This window comes from Sparus aurata, chromosome 6, assembly GCF_900880675.1.
Source record: "Sparus aurata chromosome 6, fSpaAur1.1, whole genome shotgun sequence".
Classification (NCBI taxonomy): Eukaryota; Metazoa; Chordata; class Actinopteri; order Spariformes; family Sparidae; genus Sparus; species Sparus aurata.
The window spans coordinates 17,792,016-17,810,271 of record NC_044192.1 but is presented as its reverse complement, the minus strand read 5'-3'; the positions used below and the strand labels follow the sequence as shown (position 1 = coordinate 17,810,271).

The 18,256-nt window shown below is 41.3% G+C and overlaps 2 protein-coding genes across 2 annotated transcripts; both read right to left on the bottom strand.

Annotated features, from left to right (window-relative positions):
• Nucleotides 1-56: 56 nt before the first annotated feature.
• LOC115582618 (heat shock protein beta-7-like) lies at nucleotides 57-1,275 on the bottom strand. The gene is made up of 3 exons (XM_030418673.1): nucleotides 1,019-1,275; nucleotides 809-942; nucleotides 57-436 (listed from the first exon to the last, which is right to left on the bottom strand). The coding sequence occupies exons 1-3, from the start codon at nucleotides 1,089-1,091 to the stop codon at nucleotides 302-304; spliced, it is 342 nt and encodes a 113-aa protein (XP_030274533.1). The 5' UTR covers nucleotides 1,092-1,275; the 3' UTR covers nucleotides 57-301.
• A 1,767-nt stretch (nucleotides 1,276-3,042) lies between these two features.
• Nucleotides 3,043-17,086, bottom strand: epha2a (eph receptor A2 a). The gene is made up of 17 exons (XM_030421520.1): nucleotides 16,907-17,086; nucleotides 16,024-16,091; nucleotides 13,854-14,490; nucleotides 9,564-9,719; nucleotides 9,135-9,467; nucleotides 8,075-8,202; nucleotides 7,765-7,942; nucleotides 7,571-7,673; nucleotides 7,343-7,395; nucleotides 7,132-7,257; nucleotides 6,861-7,046; nucleotides 6,691-6,752; nucleotides 5,859-6,068; nucleotides 5,517-5,666; nucleotides 5,053-5,246; nucleotides 4,753-4,908; nucleotides 3,043-3,890 (listed from the first exon to the last, which is right to left on the bottom strand). The coding sequence occupies exons 1-17, from the start codon at nucleotides 16,980-16,982 to the stop codon at nucleotides 3,782-3,784; spliced, it is 2,925 nt and encodes a 974-aa protein (XP_030277380.1). The 5' UTR covers nucleotides 16,983-17,086; the 3' UTR covers nucleotides 3,043-3,781.
• Between the last annotated feature and the right edge of the window lie 1,170 nt (nucleotides 17,087-18,256).

Genomic DNA, 18,256 nt, shown 5'->3' with positions numbered 1-18,256 from the left:
GCCATATCTGAACGGAAACAAAAACACTGTAACAGAGTGAACACACAGGCGTGCTGTTAACGTTTCAGTGAATTTATTAACAGAAGTGGCCGTTTCTGTGCCATCCACCAGTTTTAGCAAGTTAACAAAACCATTATTGGATTCACACTCATCATACGTTTCAGAAGAGTATTTGAAATGTTTGGAAAGGGACTTTTCGGATAGTACTTGAATGCTGCATTGACCGATTCCTTCGCCCACCGCCAGATGTCGCTAAAGTCCAGCGTTGAGATGTCAATTACAGAGAAGAGGGCATCGGGCTTTAAAGTACCCTGTGTGCTCTGATAGTCAGGACCCCACTGCTGTCACTGCCCATGGTCACAGATAAGGGGTCCACATTCGCTGGAAGTTTGCATTTGTGGAAAAATGTGTTTGTGACTTTGCCATCTGCTCCAAGCTGCAGGACAAGAGTGTATGAAGGTTAGGAAGGGAGAATTAATTTTGTGGGAAGTTACACTCAAAAGTTCCATTTTAAACATAGACCCACACACACTTCAATCCATTATCCAATAACTCACATGTTATGCCCTTATTCATGTTTACATGATCACAAAAATAGGATTTAAAACTTTGAGATGTTCGGTAATGTAGCTCCAGTTGTTTAATGGATTCACGCTTGAATTCCGTAACTTGAGTGCTTAAATGTTATTTTGTAGTGCTAAAATTCAAAATACTTGTCCCTAAGTCTGAAGCTTAATTGAGCAGTCACACATCAGGCCTCTTTATGCTTTTGTGGTTGCCATTTCACATTTTCTTTCCTGTCTCTCACCTTCTCAGCATGCACCTCCATCAGGTTGTTGGAGAATATGATGACAACATCCTCTGGAGAAAATTCACTCACATCCACCGTGAACTGGAAAATGTTTCCAATGACCTGGATCTTCCCAGTAGGGTACGAATGGCCTGAAACAGACATTTACAGTTTGTGAAACGATGACACGAGCAACTGAGTATGCCTGTTGATTTTTGATTATCTGACCTGTAAATTTGTTTTCCCTGCTGGCCTTCTGAGGTTTTGAATCCTCAGAGGAAACACCCTGAACTTTCTCCATGCAGGCGGAGGAGGTGGATTGCCTGTCGACGTCTGTATCTACTGGACGGATCCAGCAGAGGTCATTCTTAACTAGTGAGTTCTCCCCTTGTGTCTGATCAAAGTGTCACTATATATGACTCTTTTATAGTCGACTGAGTGTTTGTGCCTCAGCTGCAGTGGAACATGACACGGATTGTAGATATTCAGTGTGTCAGAACTGCTGTTGAACTGTTGTCAAGGGCTTCAGAATTTCTTGCCACACCCCGGAGCAGGAGCCTATGAGTCTTTGTGTTTGTGTGAGAAAGGGTGTGGAGATGTGTCTGTGTGAAGGAATAACCTATAATTATCAGGTGTGATATTCAATGAAACGCCATTCAGGACTTTAATCCAACTCAGTGACAATAAAACACAATTAGGTTAGGTAGGTCAAGTGACCAGCTACAGAATAAGGATTTGCTAAACAATAAAACGCACTCTGCTGATGAAATTACAGTGAAATCTTTACAGCGGGGGGATTTAACATAGCTGAGTGACTGTGAAATGATGGAGCACAGTGGTGTGTAGGTGTGACATTCTACTCCATCTTGGCAAAGTGACCGCGGTTGAGCAACTCCATCTGGGGAACAGACGTCACCAGAACCAGTTCCGTGAGACAATAGCGAGATTTCAAATAAATGTTATGAAAAAGATTGATTAAAGTCCAGAATTTGTTTCTGATTTTCACCAGTCATGATGAAGTAGATGTCAGAAAGAAAAGGCGTTTGGCAACCTACATTACAATAGTTTATCATGCTTCGAGCGTCTGGGTGTTGAGTATGTGTGTATGTGTGTGTCAGTATTCCATAGTTCATTTGTGAAGATGGTGTAAGAAGAAAGGTCATCAGTCACTTTAGAGATTTTATGATACATCAAATGTCCAGTGAGAAAAGATGTGAAAAGTGAGCTAAAGATGTAATGAATAGATTTGTCATTCTTGAGCGCTCAAATATTATTTCAATAAAAGTCACACATATGGCTAATACTCCAGTTAAAGTCTTAATGTATCTGATATGTATCTACTTCTCTAGAAGTCGTTTTCTGGCAGTAAATGTACTTGAGAGGTGAAAGTAAATTACGCATTTATCTTAAAGGTATCTTGAAAACTCTTTGTGTCGATTGTCTGGCCAATTATCAGATCTAACATTCAGCATCTTTCAGATTATTGAAATGTTTTTTTTTGTTGTTTTTTTTTATCTAGTCGCAAATAAAAAAGATGAATTTAAAAATGTGTTACTTTGCAGTTATCTGCATAGTAACTAGAAACTTAAGTTGTCAAATAAATGTAGTGGATTAAAAAGTACAATATTTGCCTTCAAAATGTGTTGGATTGGAAGTGTGATGTAGCAGAAAATGTAAATGATCAAGTACGTCAAAAATTGTAACAAAGTACAGTACTTGAGTAGATGTCCTAAGTAACATTCCATCTCTGTGATCCATTCTCATGATCACATGCTAGCAAAGTATGGGACAAATGAAATTTTTTCCCAAAGTTCACAAAGACTGAATATCAGCACCAAAGACCTTTCATTAATAAACTAAAATGTAAACCTGTCTGTGATGCAAAATGGAAATTCAGACAATCACCCAAGTGAGTAAGGTTCATCCTCTTGGGTCTGTTCAAAAGCTCATGGATATTTATCCAAGTTATATATATATATATATATATATATATATATATATATATATATATATATATATATATATATATATATAATATATATATATATATATATATATATATATATATATATATATATATATATATATATATATATATATATATATATATATATATATATAGATATAGATAGATATAGATAGATATAGAGAGAGAGAGAGAGAGAGAGAGAGAGAGAGAGAGAGAGAGAGAGAGAGAGAGAGAGAGAGAGATGTCAGCCTTAACCAGCTAAAAAAGCAGTACAGAAAAGTGATTCAGTCAAAAGGGAACATTGATTTTATTTAAACACAAAAATACACCGCCTGGCAAACACGCGACAGATCAGAGTTATATCTCATGTAACAAATGACATAAATACACAATAAAATAAATATTAAATAAAAAAAATGAACAGTTGTATTAAGACATTATGTAAACATAGAGAGGAAAATATATGTCATACAGAGACAAACTACGACAAAACATAAGAATGTGTGATTCTTTGCCCTGAGTGGAATAACCATTCCAAATTTACAAGTCAGTCTCTTTGATCACAAAAATGTAGAAAAACCAACAGATTTAAGGATCCAGACACACCGACGGGATAAACTGAGTGCTTGGAAGAAAAAGCCCGTTATCATATAGAGCATAAAATAATTCAGTCATCCAGTAAATACAAACCAAGCACTCTAACATCGTCTCACATTTTGCACTTTTTTATTCACTAAATCGCTTAACTTGTTTATATTCGACATATAAAACATTTTTACATAAAGATAAATTATTCATTTTCTGTTCATATCATAAAGTACATAAGTGTTTTTTAATCTCAGTCCTCTCTGAGTGGTTTTGGAGGGTCCTCTTCAGTCGCGCCACGCTGCTCCACAGAAAAAGACGGGAGAAAAAAACCCTCAGCAGCGTAGCTCAGTTTCACCCCCCCACCTCAGTCCTCCTTGTCCATGAGTGAAATGGCATGGTCGGTCAGTGCACTTTGATTTGAAGGAATGCTTAGATCACACTGCAAACACGCTGAGGGAGCTGGTCTCGTCTTTCAGGCCCAGGATGCTGTACGCTATCCTCTTCATGTGACCGGGCAACCGCACTCCAATATTCCTGATGTCTCTGAGAGGAAAAGACACATGAGACCGTTTTAGAGTGTGCTAAAAACAATACGGACTCTGTCTAACAGAAGGAGACCACACTGGTACTTGTAGAGCAGTGGTCCCCAACTTGTACCACAAGAAAGATTGTCGAGAATCTCGACTAATTAGAAAAAATAGAAAATACACTTTGAATAGAAACAAATAAGCACATATTGGAGCAAAGACTGTTCAAAAAGTTATAAATAAAAGGATTAAAATAGTTAAAAGAATAGGTATAAAAGAATATGTAAATGGTTGACATGGTAAGATAAATGTAATTGATAAACAACTGAAACAGTTATCTAAAAGTATGCAAAATTAGGCCAATTGTTAAAACAGCTACAAGTAATGGATAAACGGTTGAAATAGTTAAATGAAAGTAATTGATCAAATAGTGAGCTATAAGTAAAGGATAAATGGTTTAAATGTTTGCCTCTTGTCTCCCAGATGGTAATGGTGCAAATGACCAAACCAGCGTATTGATCATCAAATTGTATGAAAACGTTAATTATATACATCATTAATGGTCTTAAAAAATAAATAACTTAAATGAACACATTTGGTTCGTAGCAGATGGCATTGATGAAAGATGACTTGATATAGCTGTGGGGTAAATCAGACTAATAAGGCGGGGGACCACTGCTGCTGAAGTTATGGCAGCAAAGAATGAGAGGAATGACATGGGCAGAGGCGTTGTGGAGTATTCCTGCATTCACAAACTGGATAACAAATGTTCAAGCTGAGAGCTCAATACTTTCTCTGTGTTACTACAAAATGTGGCGCGGTGCCAGATAAATCAGCGCTGTGTGGCAGCGCTGCACCTGTGCCATGTGTGCACTTACTCATGCCTCAAGGCGAGCACCTGCTCCATGGTTGTGATCCCGGCGCGAGCGAAGCTCTCGTTGTACTGGCTCATTTTGATGGACTCCAGCCACTCGGGCACCGATCTGAACATGGTGCCGTCACAGCCGCTGGTGCTGGGCAGGCGGATGGACACGCTGCAAGGAACAGAATACGCTTGGGTTAGTCATCATTCACCGCTGCGTTATGAACACTGATTACATGCGATTACTATTATGTGAGAATCTATTTTGAATTTTGATCACTTTCACTTCAGACTACAATCAAAGTAAGGTTCATACCGTGGGTCGAAGTCTGCGATGGGTTTCAAAGACTCTGGGCTTCGGAGCAGTTTGTCCAAAATGTTGACGATGTCAGAGAAGCGAGGTCGTTTGGCACGGTCCTGCTGCCAACACTGGAGCATGAGCTGGTAAATAGCGGATGGGGAGTCCATCGGAGCAGGAAGCCTGAAGGCCTCGTTGATAGCCTTCATAACCTGAGGAAGAGACGGGGGCAGAGTGAGGGCATTGCTTTGACTTAAAGTATATTTATGGCAGCAGCGGCAGACAAAGAGAATGAACAGTCTGTGTTCCTATGTTGACTTTAGCTGTTAATTGGAAGAGGATGGTGGGAAACTACACATGGACTTCAGGCAACTTTCTATCACCACCTACCAGGCACAGACTCTCAGCGGTAATACACATTGAAGTTTGACCTGCACAGGCCAAAACAATCCATCATCTCAACTATGACTGATAAAACATACCTCATGGTTGCTCATGTCCCAGTAGGGCCGTTCTCCAAATGCCATGACTTCCCACATGACTATGCCGAAGCTCCACACGTCGCTGGCTGAGGTGAATTTCCTGTATGCAATGGCCTCGGGGGCAGTCCAGCGAATGGGGATTTTACCTCCCTGACAGAAGAGAAACATTAACAAATCATATTTAATGGGTGATGGGAGTGGGAACAGAAGGCGCTGAAAGACCAACACTTAAGATTGGACACACGAGAGTGAAATACCATTAACAGTCTGGTCTTTATTACTAGAAGAAAAAAAACACAAGGGTCGTTTCTCTGTTGCTGTGCTTTTTAGGCTGGGACTTACTCTCGTTGTGTAGGTGCCCTCAGCATCATCCTCCAGCACACGCGACAGGCCAAAATCAGACACTTTACACTCCAGGTTGCTGTTGACCAGAACGTTTCTCGCTGCCAGGTCACGGTGGACGTAGCTCATGTCAGAGAGGTATTTCATGCCAGCAGCTATTCCACGCAGCATCCCCACGAGCTGGTACGATGGAATCTCTCCATCACGGTCCTAGAGAGGAAAAAAATACAAATATTAAATAACTTAATTATACCTTATTGAAACATTGTTTTTGTTGTTTTTGTGACGAATTGTCTGTTATTTTGGGGAGTTAGGAGCCAGACTATTTCTAGACCAGGGCGGGTGATGTCCTCTGGTCTACGCTGGTTGACAACTAGAGCTGCAACAAGCCGTCCTTGTGATGACCAAAGGAAATAAGTCGCCAACTTTCTTAAAGACTGATTAATCGTTTCAGTCATTTTTCAAGCAAAAAAAGCCAAGTACTTGCTAGTGTGAGGATTTGCTGCTTTTCTATGTCATTGATAGCATATTTTTAACACGATAATAAAAAGTAGATTAATCGATGATGAAAATAATCCTTGGTTGCAGCCCTACTGACACCCCATGGTGAACATTTCAGGAGGTCACACTGCCAGACCAATCAAAAGTCCCATAACTCCCATAAAATAATTAAACTTTTTCTTCTTGCATGTCCTTCTTACGGCTTTCTCTTCCTTTAATATAATCCAACACAAGGAAATAGACAGATACATATGTAGTTTCCAGGTAATGTAATTATTAAGGATTAAAAATATGAGGTCTGAAGCTCATTTGACCAAACACGTGTACCTACCTTCAGATATGTGTCAAGAGCTCCGTTCTCCATGTATTCTGTCACTATCATGATGTGCTTGTCTGAAAATTAAACAAAAAGTTGTGTTTATGGAAAGAAACGTACACAAGCAGTTGAGGCAAATGAGTTGTGAATTACTGCTTGACTTCTGTCCGAGGTCATCGACTCACATTTGGTGACGACTCCCTCCAGGCGGATGATATTTGGGTGCGAGAACTGCCCCATGATGCTGGCCTCGCTCAAGAAGTCCTGCCTCTGTTTCTCCGAGTACCCCGGCTTCAGGGTCTTGATCGCTACGGCCACCTCCCCTCGCCCGGGAGTCTTCATTGTGCCCCGAAACACTTCGCCAAACTCTCCTGATCAGCAGACAAACAGCAGGCGTTAGAAAGAGCACTTCGAGATTTTAATCAAATGGAAGGCTGATTTTTAAACAACACTCACCAACACCGATGACTTTTTGTTTGCTGATGGCACTCTGGTCGATCTCTGTGACAAACTTCTGGATGGCGATGTTGGGGTCCTCGTACATGTGTGGATCAACGTACGTCTTCAGAGGCTTGAGCTGATCTAAATTGTAAATAACAACCAGAATATTAGACTACATGGTAACTTGAAAGAACTGTTTTATCTGTGTGCAGAATGGTTTTCTTACCTGTTGAAAAGTAGGGATCTTCAGGTCCTCCCCTGCCACGAGAGCTCAGTCTCCTGAGAGGAAAAACATGAACAATCACTACACGACCCAACAGAATACAGACTGGCTTTTTTAGTAATTGCAGGTCAGTCTCTGAGGGCTGTATTCAATCACAGCACTGGCTATTACTGATAACCCTCCCTGAGCTGTCACACCAGACGTGCAGATAACATCTATCGTGTCACCAACCTTTTACGCAGGAGCAGGACGGCCACCACAACAAGCAGAATAACCACCACTCCAAATACAGCTCCCATCACCATGGTGGAGTTGTTCTGGACCTGAGACTCGGCTGCAGAGAGGGAAAACATTCATTAAGTCAGGTATGTGAAATTAAAGCTTATACAAAGAGACAATTCTGTAGACTTTGTGTCTGCTCGTACCTAATGGTGAAGTATGGAACTCGTGCTCCACGCTGTAGCTGCCAGGGTGGCCTTCAGGACTCATTGCTTGCACCCTGAACATGTAAGTAGTGTCTGGGGTGAGGTCGTTAATCTGGACTGAGGTTTTCTCCAAAATCAAGACTGTGTAGGTGGTCACATCTCGCTCGCCTTCATCATCCTATGAAGAAAATTAAGTGGATTAGAATATTTAGTGTTGACTTAACCAGAAACTCTGTGAAGATTTCACAAGACTGCCTCGACTTTGAAAGGAGGAAGGAGAGACAAAAGATCACAAAGCCGTCTGTCTTACTTTTCTGCGGTACATAAGCTCATAGCGGTGATTGATGTGGGCTGGAGGCCTGCGAGACAGAGTCCAGGACAGAGACAGACTGGTGGGGCCGCGATCATCCAGATGGATCAACGTCACCTTGGGGGGATCTAACGGTCGGTGAGAGACAGAAAGCAAAATAATGGTTAGTGAGTAATCACAGTCTTTGGAAAGGACGTTTGGAAATGAAAGCCTTTGGGACTCCATGGGTCAGACTGAATACTTCTTTGTGCAGTAAGAGTTTCTTTTTGTACAATGGATTTTTTCTCACATGTAAAATGTTTTTGTCACTCATCTTGGTGACTGTGACAGCTCAAATAAACACACCTAACATTTTTTTTTATCACCTGCATAGTTCCTGACTCTAATTTTCTGAGAATTCATTAAACATAATTTTGAACAGATGACATGTTTCAAACTATAACAAATTATTCCTGTTTGGGGACTTAGAGACCGCAGCTGTAAAACATCATTAAATATAATGTTATTGTTATAAGCTCTGTATCTGTGGTTGATGTTGAGAGTACATTTTTAACAGCACTAAACATTGAAAATCCCACACGGGTGTATTTGGATTTGTGTTTTATAACGGTTTTGGGGTCACACCTCTCTGGGGTTTCATTTCTATAAATAATGTTACTATAGAGAATAACATAATGTACATTTCTGTGTCAGTGATTTAACCTTCTGGCAAACAAAGGCAATTTGTTAACGGATAGCTTATACAACATTATTTAGTGGAATAACAAAGGGGTTTCTTCCACCTTCAACAGATGTGGTTCAGCTTGTGGCGAAGGGAAGCCAGAACAAAAGAATGGTTTATTTTGCAATAACACTTATAATTTAGATATAACCGATATCATTATAGGTGCACCAGTTTATCGGTTGAACCATTTCCTTGTTTTCTTGGGTACAAATAACATAAACTGATTTTTTTTGCCCCAAAAATTGACTAATTGTTGCATCCCTAGATTTAATTTGACATAATTTTTCCTCTTTGAACAAAGCAAAAAGCAAAACGTTTATATGTGGCCGAGCTAACCTGTGTAGTCAAGAGCTGTGGTGATGCTCACAGTCTGCCTCTCGGTGCCAAAGTGGGACACGCCGCTGTGAGACTCCACCGTGAACGTGTAGTTGAGATGAGAATCCAGGTCAGTCACGATGACTGCGGGCTCCTCCAGGTCAGTAGGACCCGGCTCGAAGCGGATCTTCTCGCCACAGGGGACGCATGAGGCCTCGTCGCAGAGCTCGCACACCACGCTGTAGGTGAGATCACTGCGACCCCCGGTCACCAGCGGTGGGCTCCAGGACAGCTGCATTCTGCCCTCTGCTGACAGGGTGGTGGCGCTCAGGTCACGAGGGGCACTGGGTGGAGCTTTGGGAGGAAGTAGGTGACACAGAAGAGTTAGCCTGAGCTCCTGACCTGCCTTTAAAGTGCTAAAAGATTTTGTAACAGACATCGAGTGGTTACCAGAGCAGGGTGATGTCGGGGGGTCTGAGGGGGAACGGAAGAAACCCTCCTCACACTGACACTCAGTGGCGCCGGCTGCTGAGGGCTTGGTGTTATCAGGACAAACCTGACAAAACTTGCTGGACACAGACGGCTTGAAGTAGCCTGGTTTGCACACTGTGTGAGATAAAGAAGAAGGTGTGTGTGTTAGTTTAAACAGGTCATAAAGAAGAAACTGTGAAACAGACAAACACAGGAAGGAATGAGTGATCAAAATGCAAACAATGAAGCTGTCTCTGTAATACCAGCTCCTTCCACCCGACAGGAAGCATTTTGTTGTGAGTAACCTATAATCACAGAGTCTTTGTGTGCAGAGGAATGAGCAGGGATTTCCCTGACGATCTGCCTCCACTCGCCTTTTTCGCCTGGAGGCCTAATCTCAGGTCGCAACGCCAGTGTCAAGCGGATGACAGCAGAGCATTAAATCCACCAGGTGATCTGATCTGTGAACTCCCTTTTCTTACTCTCTGGCAGATAATATTTATGTTTTTGCCAAAGGAAGTGGCACTTTGGAAACTGTTTTTGATGGACATTTCTGCACACAGATAAACAGCCTTCCAGGGCATGGGAGGTTAATGAACATGCAGAGTGGACAGAAACCAGGATGCAAGAGCTGCAATTCAGTCTGAACACTGCTGTTTCCTCTCATTCTTCCTTCCTTCCTTCCCCTAACCCCCTGACACCGGTTGCAAATTACAGCATCCAAGGTTGAACAGTTAAGAGGACAAGAGAATCGGGAAAGAGGAAAAGCTGCTGGAGATGATTTTCAGTGTGTTTATGGAAACAGATGCACATACTCTCTGGGCTGATACAAAGGTTCCAGCAGAAAACTTTAAAAGAATGGATCTTAGGAAGGATCTCCTCTCTCTGCTTTCATTCTGGAGGGGCCTTTCATCTGGCCCCTGTGCTGGTGGCCGTGAGAAGAGGTCGAGTGAACCCTGGATTGAAGACGTGCTTGCGTTACTTCACCACAAAGGCAGAAGGACCTTTGCACTCCAAGTATTGCCGAGCTGGAGGAGAAGGAGCAGGTTGAATTTGAGTAGGAGGGATGGAGATGAATAGATGGAAGAAAAGGGGGGGTGGGGGTGGGGGCAAAGGTCTGGAGCACCAACAGAAGTTCTCTCTGGGGAGTCAGTTGGCCACAGAGGGGGTGTAGCTGTGGTCTCTTCGCACAAGAAAAGGGGGCCAGCCCATTTCATCTTGAGCCGGGGCAGCAGGACCTCTGTCACGTACCAAAGAAACTCCAGCCCCATTCATCTATTGTCTCTCAGATTGGACAGAGTGGTGCCATAAATATGTTGCACTACTCATTATACAGCTCGCAAATGGCGGCATGTGTGCAATACATGAATACAAACGTTGTTAGTGCAAAGTTTGGATTCAAACGATTTGCTTATTTACTCATATTTTATAGGAACCTTATACATCTTGAAATATGACTTTAATTTGGCTCACAAGTTTTCAATCAACTAACTTTTATTTCCGCTGTTCGATTGGTAATTGTCCTCCCGATTGTCCCACGCTCCTTTCTGACTACAACACACACGTGAAAAGGACTTCAGTTCCGCACCGGTGCATCTGTTAATTGAATCTGTTTTTTGCTCTTTGTGTCGGCCCATTGTTCTAATGAGTGGGAACATGGATTAGGGAGCTCGTTGCGTGTGTTAACAACCGGATGAAAGAGCAAAGGGAGGCAAAGCGGGGGCATGTCATTGGCTAACAGCTGTCCTGTTGCTCTACTAATCCTCTTGACTAAATTACACTCCACACTTAACTAAGCAGCCACGAAGCTAACCACCCTCATGCACCAACTGTCGACTCGACTCCCCACCCTGTGTCTCCGACCAAGGACAACCTGCTTATTTGTGTCAGTCAGCATTCCTCCTCATCTCACTTTATTTCCTTTTCCCACAACAGTTGGGCTCTTCACTGGAATCCACATGAGCCTCTGAGGATATCACTTTCTCTAGTAAAATTGGAATTAGTGAGCTGGCTGAGACAAACGACTTATGTTAATTACGTTTTAACTTACGTAATAAAACATGTTTCCTGATATCCTAACAATCAGGTCATCCTCCAGACTTTGGAATCACAGTTTTTCCACATCATGAATATTTCCTCACTTCCCCTGCTGGCTTCCGTTTCAGGTGCTCGGCTCAGAGTCCGCCTGCGGTGTCAAGAGCCTCAAAGACCGAAACATTCCTCTGCCTCAACTTCCTCCCCGCCTTGCTCTCATATTCTGTCCTCTTTTTTACAACCACAGTACATGATTCACGCTTTGAAGTTCAACACTTATCTGTAAACGGTATTTAGGGCTGCAACTAACAATAATTGTCATTAACTATTAATCTGGCTCTCATTTTCTCAACTACTCAATCTTTCGTTTGGTCTATATACTGAAACAAAAAAGTGAGAAATGTCCTGACTTGTCTGACAGACAGTTCAAAGATATTCAGTTAAGAGGGATTAAAAAAACTGAAAAGTATTAAATTATAGCAATTGAAACTTTCCATTTTTTCTAAGAAATATAGGATTAAACAATGACTCAACTATCAAAACAATTGATTCATTTTCTTTTAATCTCATTCTTTTCATCTGGTGAGTAGGATCAATCTCTTTTTACAGGAGGAAGCGACTAAACTCTGCCAGTTAAGGTGACTCGGACCATCAGGAGTCATAAACCGCAGCCTGACTCAGTCTAACCTCTGATAGGCGTGTCGGCCCCATCCCTGTAATCTGTGGTTCCTGTCGCCTTGGCAACTGTCGCACAACAAATACTTGCGAGGCAGAAGACCAGCTCAGGTAGTCATCCTGACACATTCACACGGCCCTTCCTTCAGTCAATCAGTGCTGGAGGTGACGCCAGGGCGAAAGAATTCCTTTCAGAAAGCCCCGCACCATACTGTGCCCTTCCTCCCCTCCTTCCTCTTCTCTCTATACCCTCTCCTTCCTCCCACGTTTCCTCCAGACAGTTAAACACACCACACCCGAGAAATGCCAGAACGTCCACACAAACAGTGGGAGCAAATACAGTAGGAACACCACAGTTATGCCTTTGACTGCGCACATCTGTTTGTTATGTGTATATGTACTAACAGGTCTTTCTCCAGGGCAGAGCATACTGTAAAGTTTTTGCATAGTTAACCTTAGCCAGGGTGTCACTCATAGTAATAGACACCAGTATGTTCCCAGATTTCTCTCAGTCTTTCTTTTTGTGGGTTTTGGTTTTGAAAAGCTGCCTCCATGTAAATATCTCAATGTTTAATTTCCCTTTAATGAAGAATTTACTATAAATCATAGATGATATATGCTGAAAAACATCACTGATATAGTGAAGCCTACAAAAAGAAAGTAAAAGTTTTTCTTGAAGACTTTTTCTTTTAGCTCTTTTCCAGCTTTAAAGGTGCAATGAAACAATTGTCCATTTGTCATATTTGTACTCAACACTATCGTGAACTGCTGTTAACTCCTGCTGTCGTTGCTGCCAGTAACTTAAGTTCGGGGGGGTTTACAGTGCTAGCACAGGAGCTCTTGAGCAGAACGGGCTGCAGCTAGCCTGTTAGCATGCTAACTTCCGTTGATATTTCTCATACCTCTGGGACACTGTTATTCTTTCACTCTTTGTTGATAATTTTAGATAATTTTCTCACTGATTGCACCTTTAAACAGCTGAATAACTGTGGGAGCATAATGTCCAACAACATCACATTCAACAAAACAACTTTAGATTACATACTGACATCTTTGAGTATACTTCTTTGCAAGTTTTCCAGTACAAATTCTCGCTGTGGTAGTAATTTGGACACATCTGTCTTGTACAGTACTTTATCACCTCCAGCCATAAAACTAGAGCCTCAGCCAAGTCCTGAGAGAAAAGCAGTGGAGAGAATGTGCTATTGCCCAACAGGTAAAGAGATGAGGCTTTAAGTGGAAGGCTGTCGAAATGTCGTCTGTGATTCTGATCTCTATTACATGGAGCAATCTGTGGTTACCTTAGAAATCTAAACCAAACAAACAGGTTATAAATCCCATCCTAAATCCTCCTGTACCTGGCCAACTTCGAGACAGATATGGAGTGTGTGTCTGAGATAGATTCTCTAAGCAAACCAGACACAATTAACATTCCTCTGAGCTCATTCCTCAGTAGTTGCCAAAGTAGTGGTTGGAGGTGTTTCATTTACTATAACTCACATGGCAACACAAACATGTCTCAGTTGAGTGCATGCGTGGCGTATTTCTGGCTGTGCTTACCTTGGCAGGACTCCCCGGTGGTTTCATAGCCTGCCAGACACTGGCACTGACCCACGGGAACCACCCATTCTCCCTCAGCTGTGCAGTAGATGCGTGGGGTGGCCTGACTCACGGCGTTCTTCACACAGGCTCCCTCCACCTCCCTGAGAGCATCCGCCACGGTCTCCGGGAAGGCCGCCAAGCTCTGCACAGTGGACGGGCAGGTCTTGTAGTAGACTCTGACGGAGAGCAGCGCCACACAAGCGCCCATGTCCTGAAAAGCAAGGTAGAACCCCTTTCTAGACAGAGGCCCCACGATCCTTGTCTCCATGTTGACCTTCAGCACACGGCCCCTTGTGACCTCATCAGGAGCGATGGTGGCCACTTTGCGGAACTGGCCTTTCCGGAAGTTGGTTCCCACGTCGGCGTCAGCCTCTGAGAGGTAAAGGTTGAAGGTTTCTTTGCAGGCGACAGAAGCACCTTCAAAAGTGTTGCAGTCTCGCACAATAAAGTGGAGCTCCACAGAGACCCGTGTGGTCCCCGGGCGCCGCTGGATGAATGTTGTGCGTACCCAGTTGTCCTGTTCAGTAGAGTCTATGTTACAAACACTGTAGGTGTAATAAAGTGAGCCGTTCACCACCGTCTGGACTATCTCCCACTTTAGAACAGAAAGAGAAACATAGAGAGGATGGTGATTAATTTAAGGTGCAACAGTCACTCTTACCATGCAACAATAATGAAAGGAGAAAAGGCATTTTTTGTCAGGGGATAAGTACAGGGTCGAGATGCTTTGTTCCTGCCAAAAACCAGTTTTACTGATGAGACGCCTCTTCTTTCATGCTGAGTGAGAAGCTCATAAAGCGCAGGAGTGAGCTGGAGCTTTTTTCCACAAATTAAGATTATTGGCCTGGACATGTGCGGTGCTTACACATCGTGTGTGGTTTTTACTAACACACTGGGGTGGCATGTGTGTGAGACACACACATAAATCCAGCAAATACTACTGTAGAATACCAACTAAGATTTATGGCATTTAAATGAGCTTTATAAACGTAGCGTGAAGGCATGGCAGCAAAATTGGCAGCAATTAAGAGTTTTTAAGAGAGGGAAGCGATGACGCGAAGAAAGATTAAAAGCCTCTATTTAACGGTGAAAAAGTAACACCTCATATGTTAGCAGTTCTGGTGTGTTTCAGGGATTAAAATCAACGTTTACCTGTACATTATGAGCCACTGTTTCCAAAAAAAAACCCAACTTGTACCATTAGAGCAGAACTTTATGAGGCATCTATAGATCATTTGGGTCATTTTCATGGTTACAAAGATGAGATTCTTTAAATTTTTTTCAATATCAAATACTGTATTTCTAGCAATTTCTTGTAATTACCACCCAACTCTTGTTATCTGCTCATACAGCTTATACTGCATTTAGAAGATAAACAGTTTAAATGTGTTATCTGAAGTCAGGCCTTACTTGTAACAATTTAAATATACTTTACAAGCGTGCAAATGTTCTATCAGCTTGATAAAGAAGGGGAGATCCCATCCGATAAGTCGAGAATCTTTAGATCTTTGAGAACAGTCACCCGAGAATTGTAGGCTAAAAACTGGAAATGGCCATGTCCTGTTGCTTTTTTTAGATGGAAAGCCACTGAACTATAGATAGAGGGACGGCTTCTACACACATGGACCAGTCTTTCTGTCTCTTTTACTTATGTCTTTCCACAACGAGATCACCTTCCTGCTGTCCTCTCTGAATTCAGATGAGCAATCACGACAGAAAAAGTCTTACAAATTAGTTTTACAGTTTAGTGAGGGAATGAAAACTATCTCCCATAATTTTGTAAAAATGCAAACTCAGTACTGTAAATCGAAATGTAGGTCATACCTTGACATTTTAATGACATTCATGTGATTTTTTTATGAAGGGAAAACGTTAAAACAAGACTAACTGCGCTCTGCCAAACCTCATCGAGCTGCCAGTCATTCCATCTCTCCCAGAGACCTTTTTTAGTGGACTGAATGAGCAGGAAGAGGCCTCTGTTATTGTTTTTACAACATAAAATTCTTTCACCGACTTATCTTCAGCTGCCTTTTTATTTTTTCTACGTTTGTCATGTAACACAGAGAAAGACAACTCCAGGGCTTGAACCCGAAGTCTTAAAAATGCCTGTCGAGGTATAAATACTCACTCCGTTCTCATGTGGCAACGTCAACCACCCCAATTCTGATCCTGAAGCGCTCATATCCAGCAATATTTCTACAGAGACAAACAGAAACACATATGACTTAAGGTTACAACAAGCACAGACGCATGTAATGACACCTGATGCATCAAAAACATATATTGCCTATGTAATAAAATAAGGATTTAGCTTTAAAAGAAAGAAAAAAGTGTTTCCTATTGTTTTTGTGTGTAATAGGTTGTTAAAGAAGTGGAAATGACTATAATTCGACTGAACAATCAAATCCACTGCCTTGATCTCTGGGGCCACCAGCTTTATGGGGGGCACATGCCATGCTTTGACGTTTTAATCAGGCATGTCGGTCCGATTCAGGACTTCATTGACCGTGTCCTCCAGATCCAGGATACAGCACTAATAATGTCTGAGAAAGGCGTGGGCAGTTAAATGACCATGACGAGAGAAATACATGAATCTACACCACGGGTGACTCAAAAAAAGCTGACATGTTGAGACATCTCACAGGTGCCACTTAAAGCCAGGACCGATTAATTCATCTTTTTAAAAAGACTATGTGTTGAAAATAGATTTTTTTTTTTAATGATTTAAAGTATTATAAAGTCTTTAGAGAAGGTTTAAATAGAAGAGTTGAAGGACTTCATACATATATTCACCACAATACATCATCTGAAACTGACTTTAAAACAAAACAGAACAAAGACCAACAGCCTGCATGAAGAATAACCTCGACAGTGAAACAAAACATAAAAACTAATGATAAAAAACGTAGGTAAAACTGAAAGCAGGCTATTTAAATTCCGACCTCTTGACTCATGAGGTGCGATGAAGCTAGGCGACACTTTTATTTCGAGAAAAAAAAAAAACTACTTACTTTCTTTCGACTGAAGGCTGGCAAAAACTTGGTTAATAAATAAAAACAAAAACAAGTTGACCCGACGGAGCTCCATGGTTTCACACAACTTTTTCTTTTTGTAATAAAAGAAAAAAAGTCGTGGTTTTATATCCAGAACGTCTCTCCGGACTCCTCCGTCTGTCTCGCTGGCTCCACTTCTCCCAATACTCCGACCGGCTGAGTGAGCACGAGCCCGCACACCATTGACAAACAGGTGGCGTCATCGCCCCGCCCCGCCCGCTGTGGAATGCTGGAGTTATCCAAATATGGCAGGGAGGGGGCGTGGCCAGAGCAACTGGACCGCACCTGTTTCATTGAGAAATATGTTCATAAACTCATTCATTGTCATTGTATTGATAACAAACCAGTATTACATCCTGTCCTAAAAAATCATATCAGTAATTGGAAAAAGGCGTCTGCCAAATGCCCTAAATGTATAATTGTATATATTTACACACTGATGGAATGTAACTAAGTACATTTAATCAAGTACTGTACTCATTTTTTCGTACACTTTTACTTTACTTTTTCTGCTGCTGTATTTTCCACTAACTATAATTAAGGGACAGACATTGCATTTTTCTCCACTACATTTATTTGATTACCTTTGTAACAAGTTATTTTGCAGATTACATGTTGTAAAAGTTGTACTTGAGTGAAAGTAAAGATATCATGCAGAATTATTACTTTGATAAAAGTGAATGTCACAAATAATAACTTATGTATCAAAAGTGATTTATAAACAATAAATTAATTCAAGTAGCAAAAGTACAAGTGAAAATAAATCATACACTTGCATTTATGTAATCACTCAGTTATGGGATCCCATTTTCAGCATTTAATTGATTATGATATTGTGTGTGGGTTGTTTTTTTCTGATTGCTAATATACATTTAAAAGTAGTATGTAATCTGAAAAGTGACTAAAGTTATCAAATAAACGTACTGTGGAAATGAGTGCAATATTTGCCTCCAAAATGTAGCAGAGAGGAAGTATAAAGTAGCAGAAAATGTAAATATACAAGTAAAGTACAAGTACCTCAAATTCTAACAACAGTACTTGAATAAATTTACTTAGTTTTATATTCCGTTACTGTGTATATAGGCTACATACGTATACATATGTGCATACTTTACTTTTTCTTGTGATACTTATCTTCATTTAATATCAGATACTTTCAGACTTTTATTCAAGTACTGTTCATATGGATGACTTTCACTTTCCTACAAGTATGACCTTTGGGTACTTTAAACAACACTGTTTGTACATTTGTAAGTAAAATTTTGTCAACCCAGCTAACTTAAATGCTACAAACTATTACTTATATAT

Coding starts and splice junctions, on each gene's coding strand:
- LOC115582618 (XM_030418673.1), bottom strand. CDS start 1,091: ATGGAGAAAGTTCAGGGTGTTTCCTCTGAGGATTCAAAACCTCAGAAG. Junction 943..1,018: donor CAGGGAAAACAAATTTACAG/GTCAGATAATCA, acceptor TGTCTGTTTCAG/GCCATTCGTACCCTACTGGG. Junction 437..808: donor TGGAGGTGCATGCTGAGAAG/GTGAGAGACAGG, acceptor CTTGTCCTGCAG/CTTGGAGCAGATGGCAAAGT.
- epha2a (XM_030421520.1), bottom strand. CDS start 16,982: ATGGAGCTCCGTCGGGTCAACTTGTTTTTGTTTTTATTTATTAACCAA. Junction 7,674..7,764: donor GTTCCATACTTCACCATTAG/GTACGAGCAGAC, acceptor CCCTCTCTGCAG/CCGAGTCTCAGGTCCAGAAC. Junction 7,396..7,570: donor GTCCTGCTCCTGCGTAAAAG/GTTGGTGACACG, acceptor TTTTCCTCTCAG/GAGACTGAGCTCTCGTGGCA.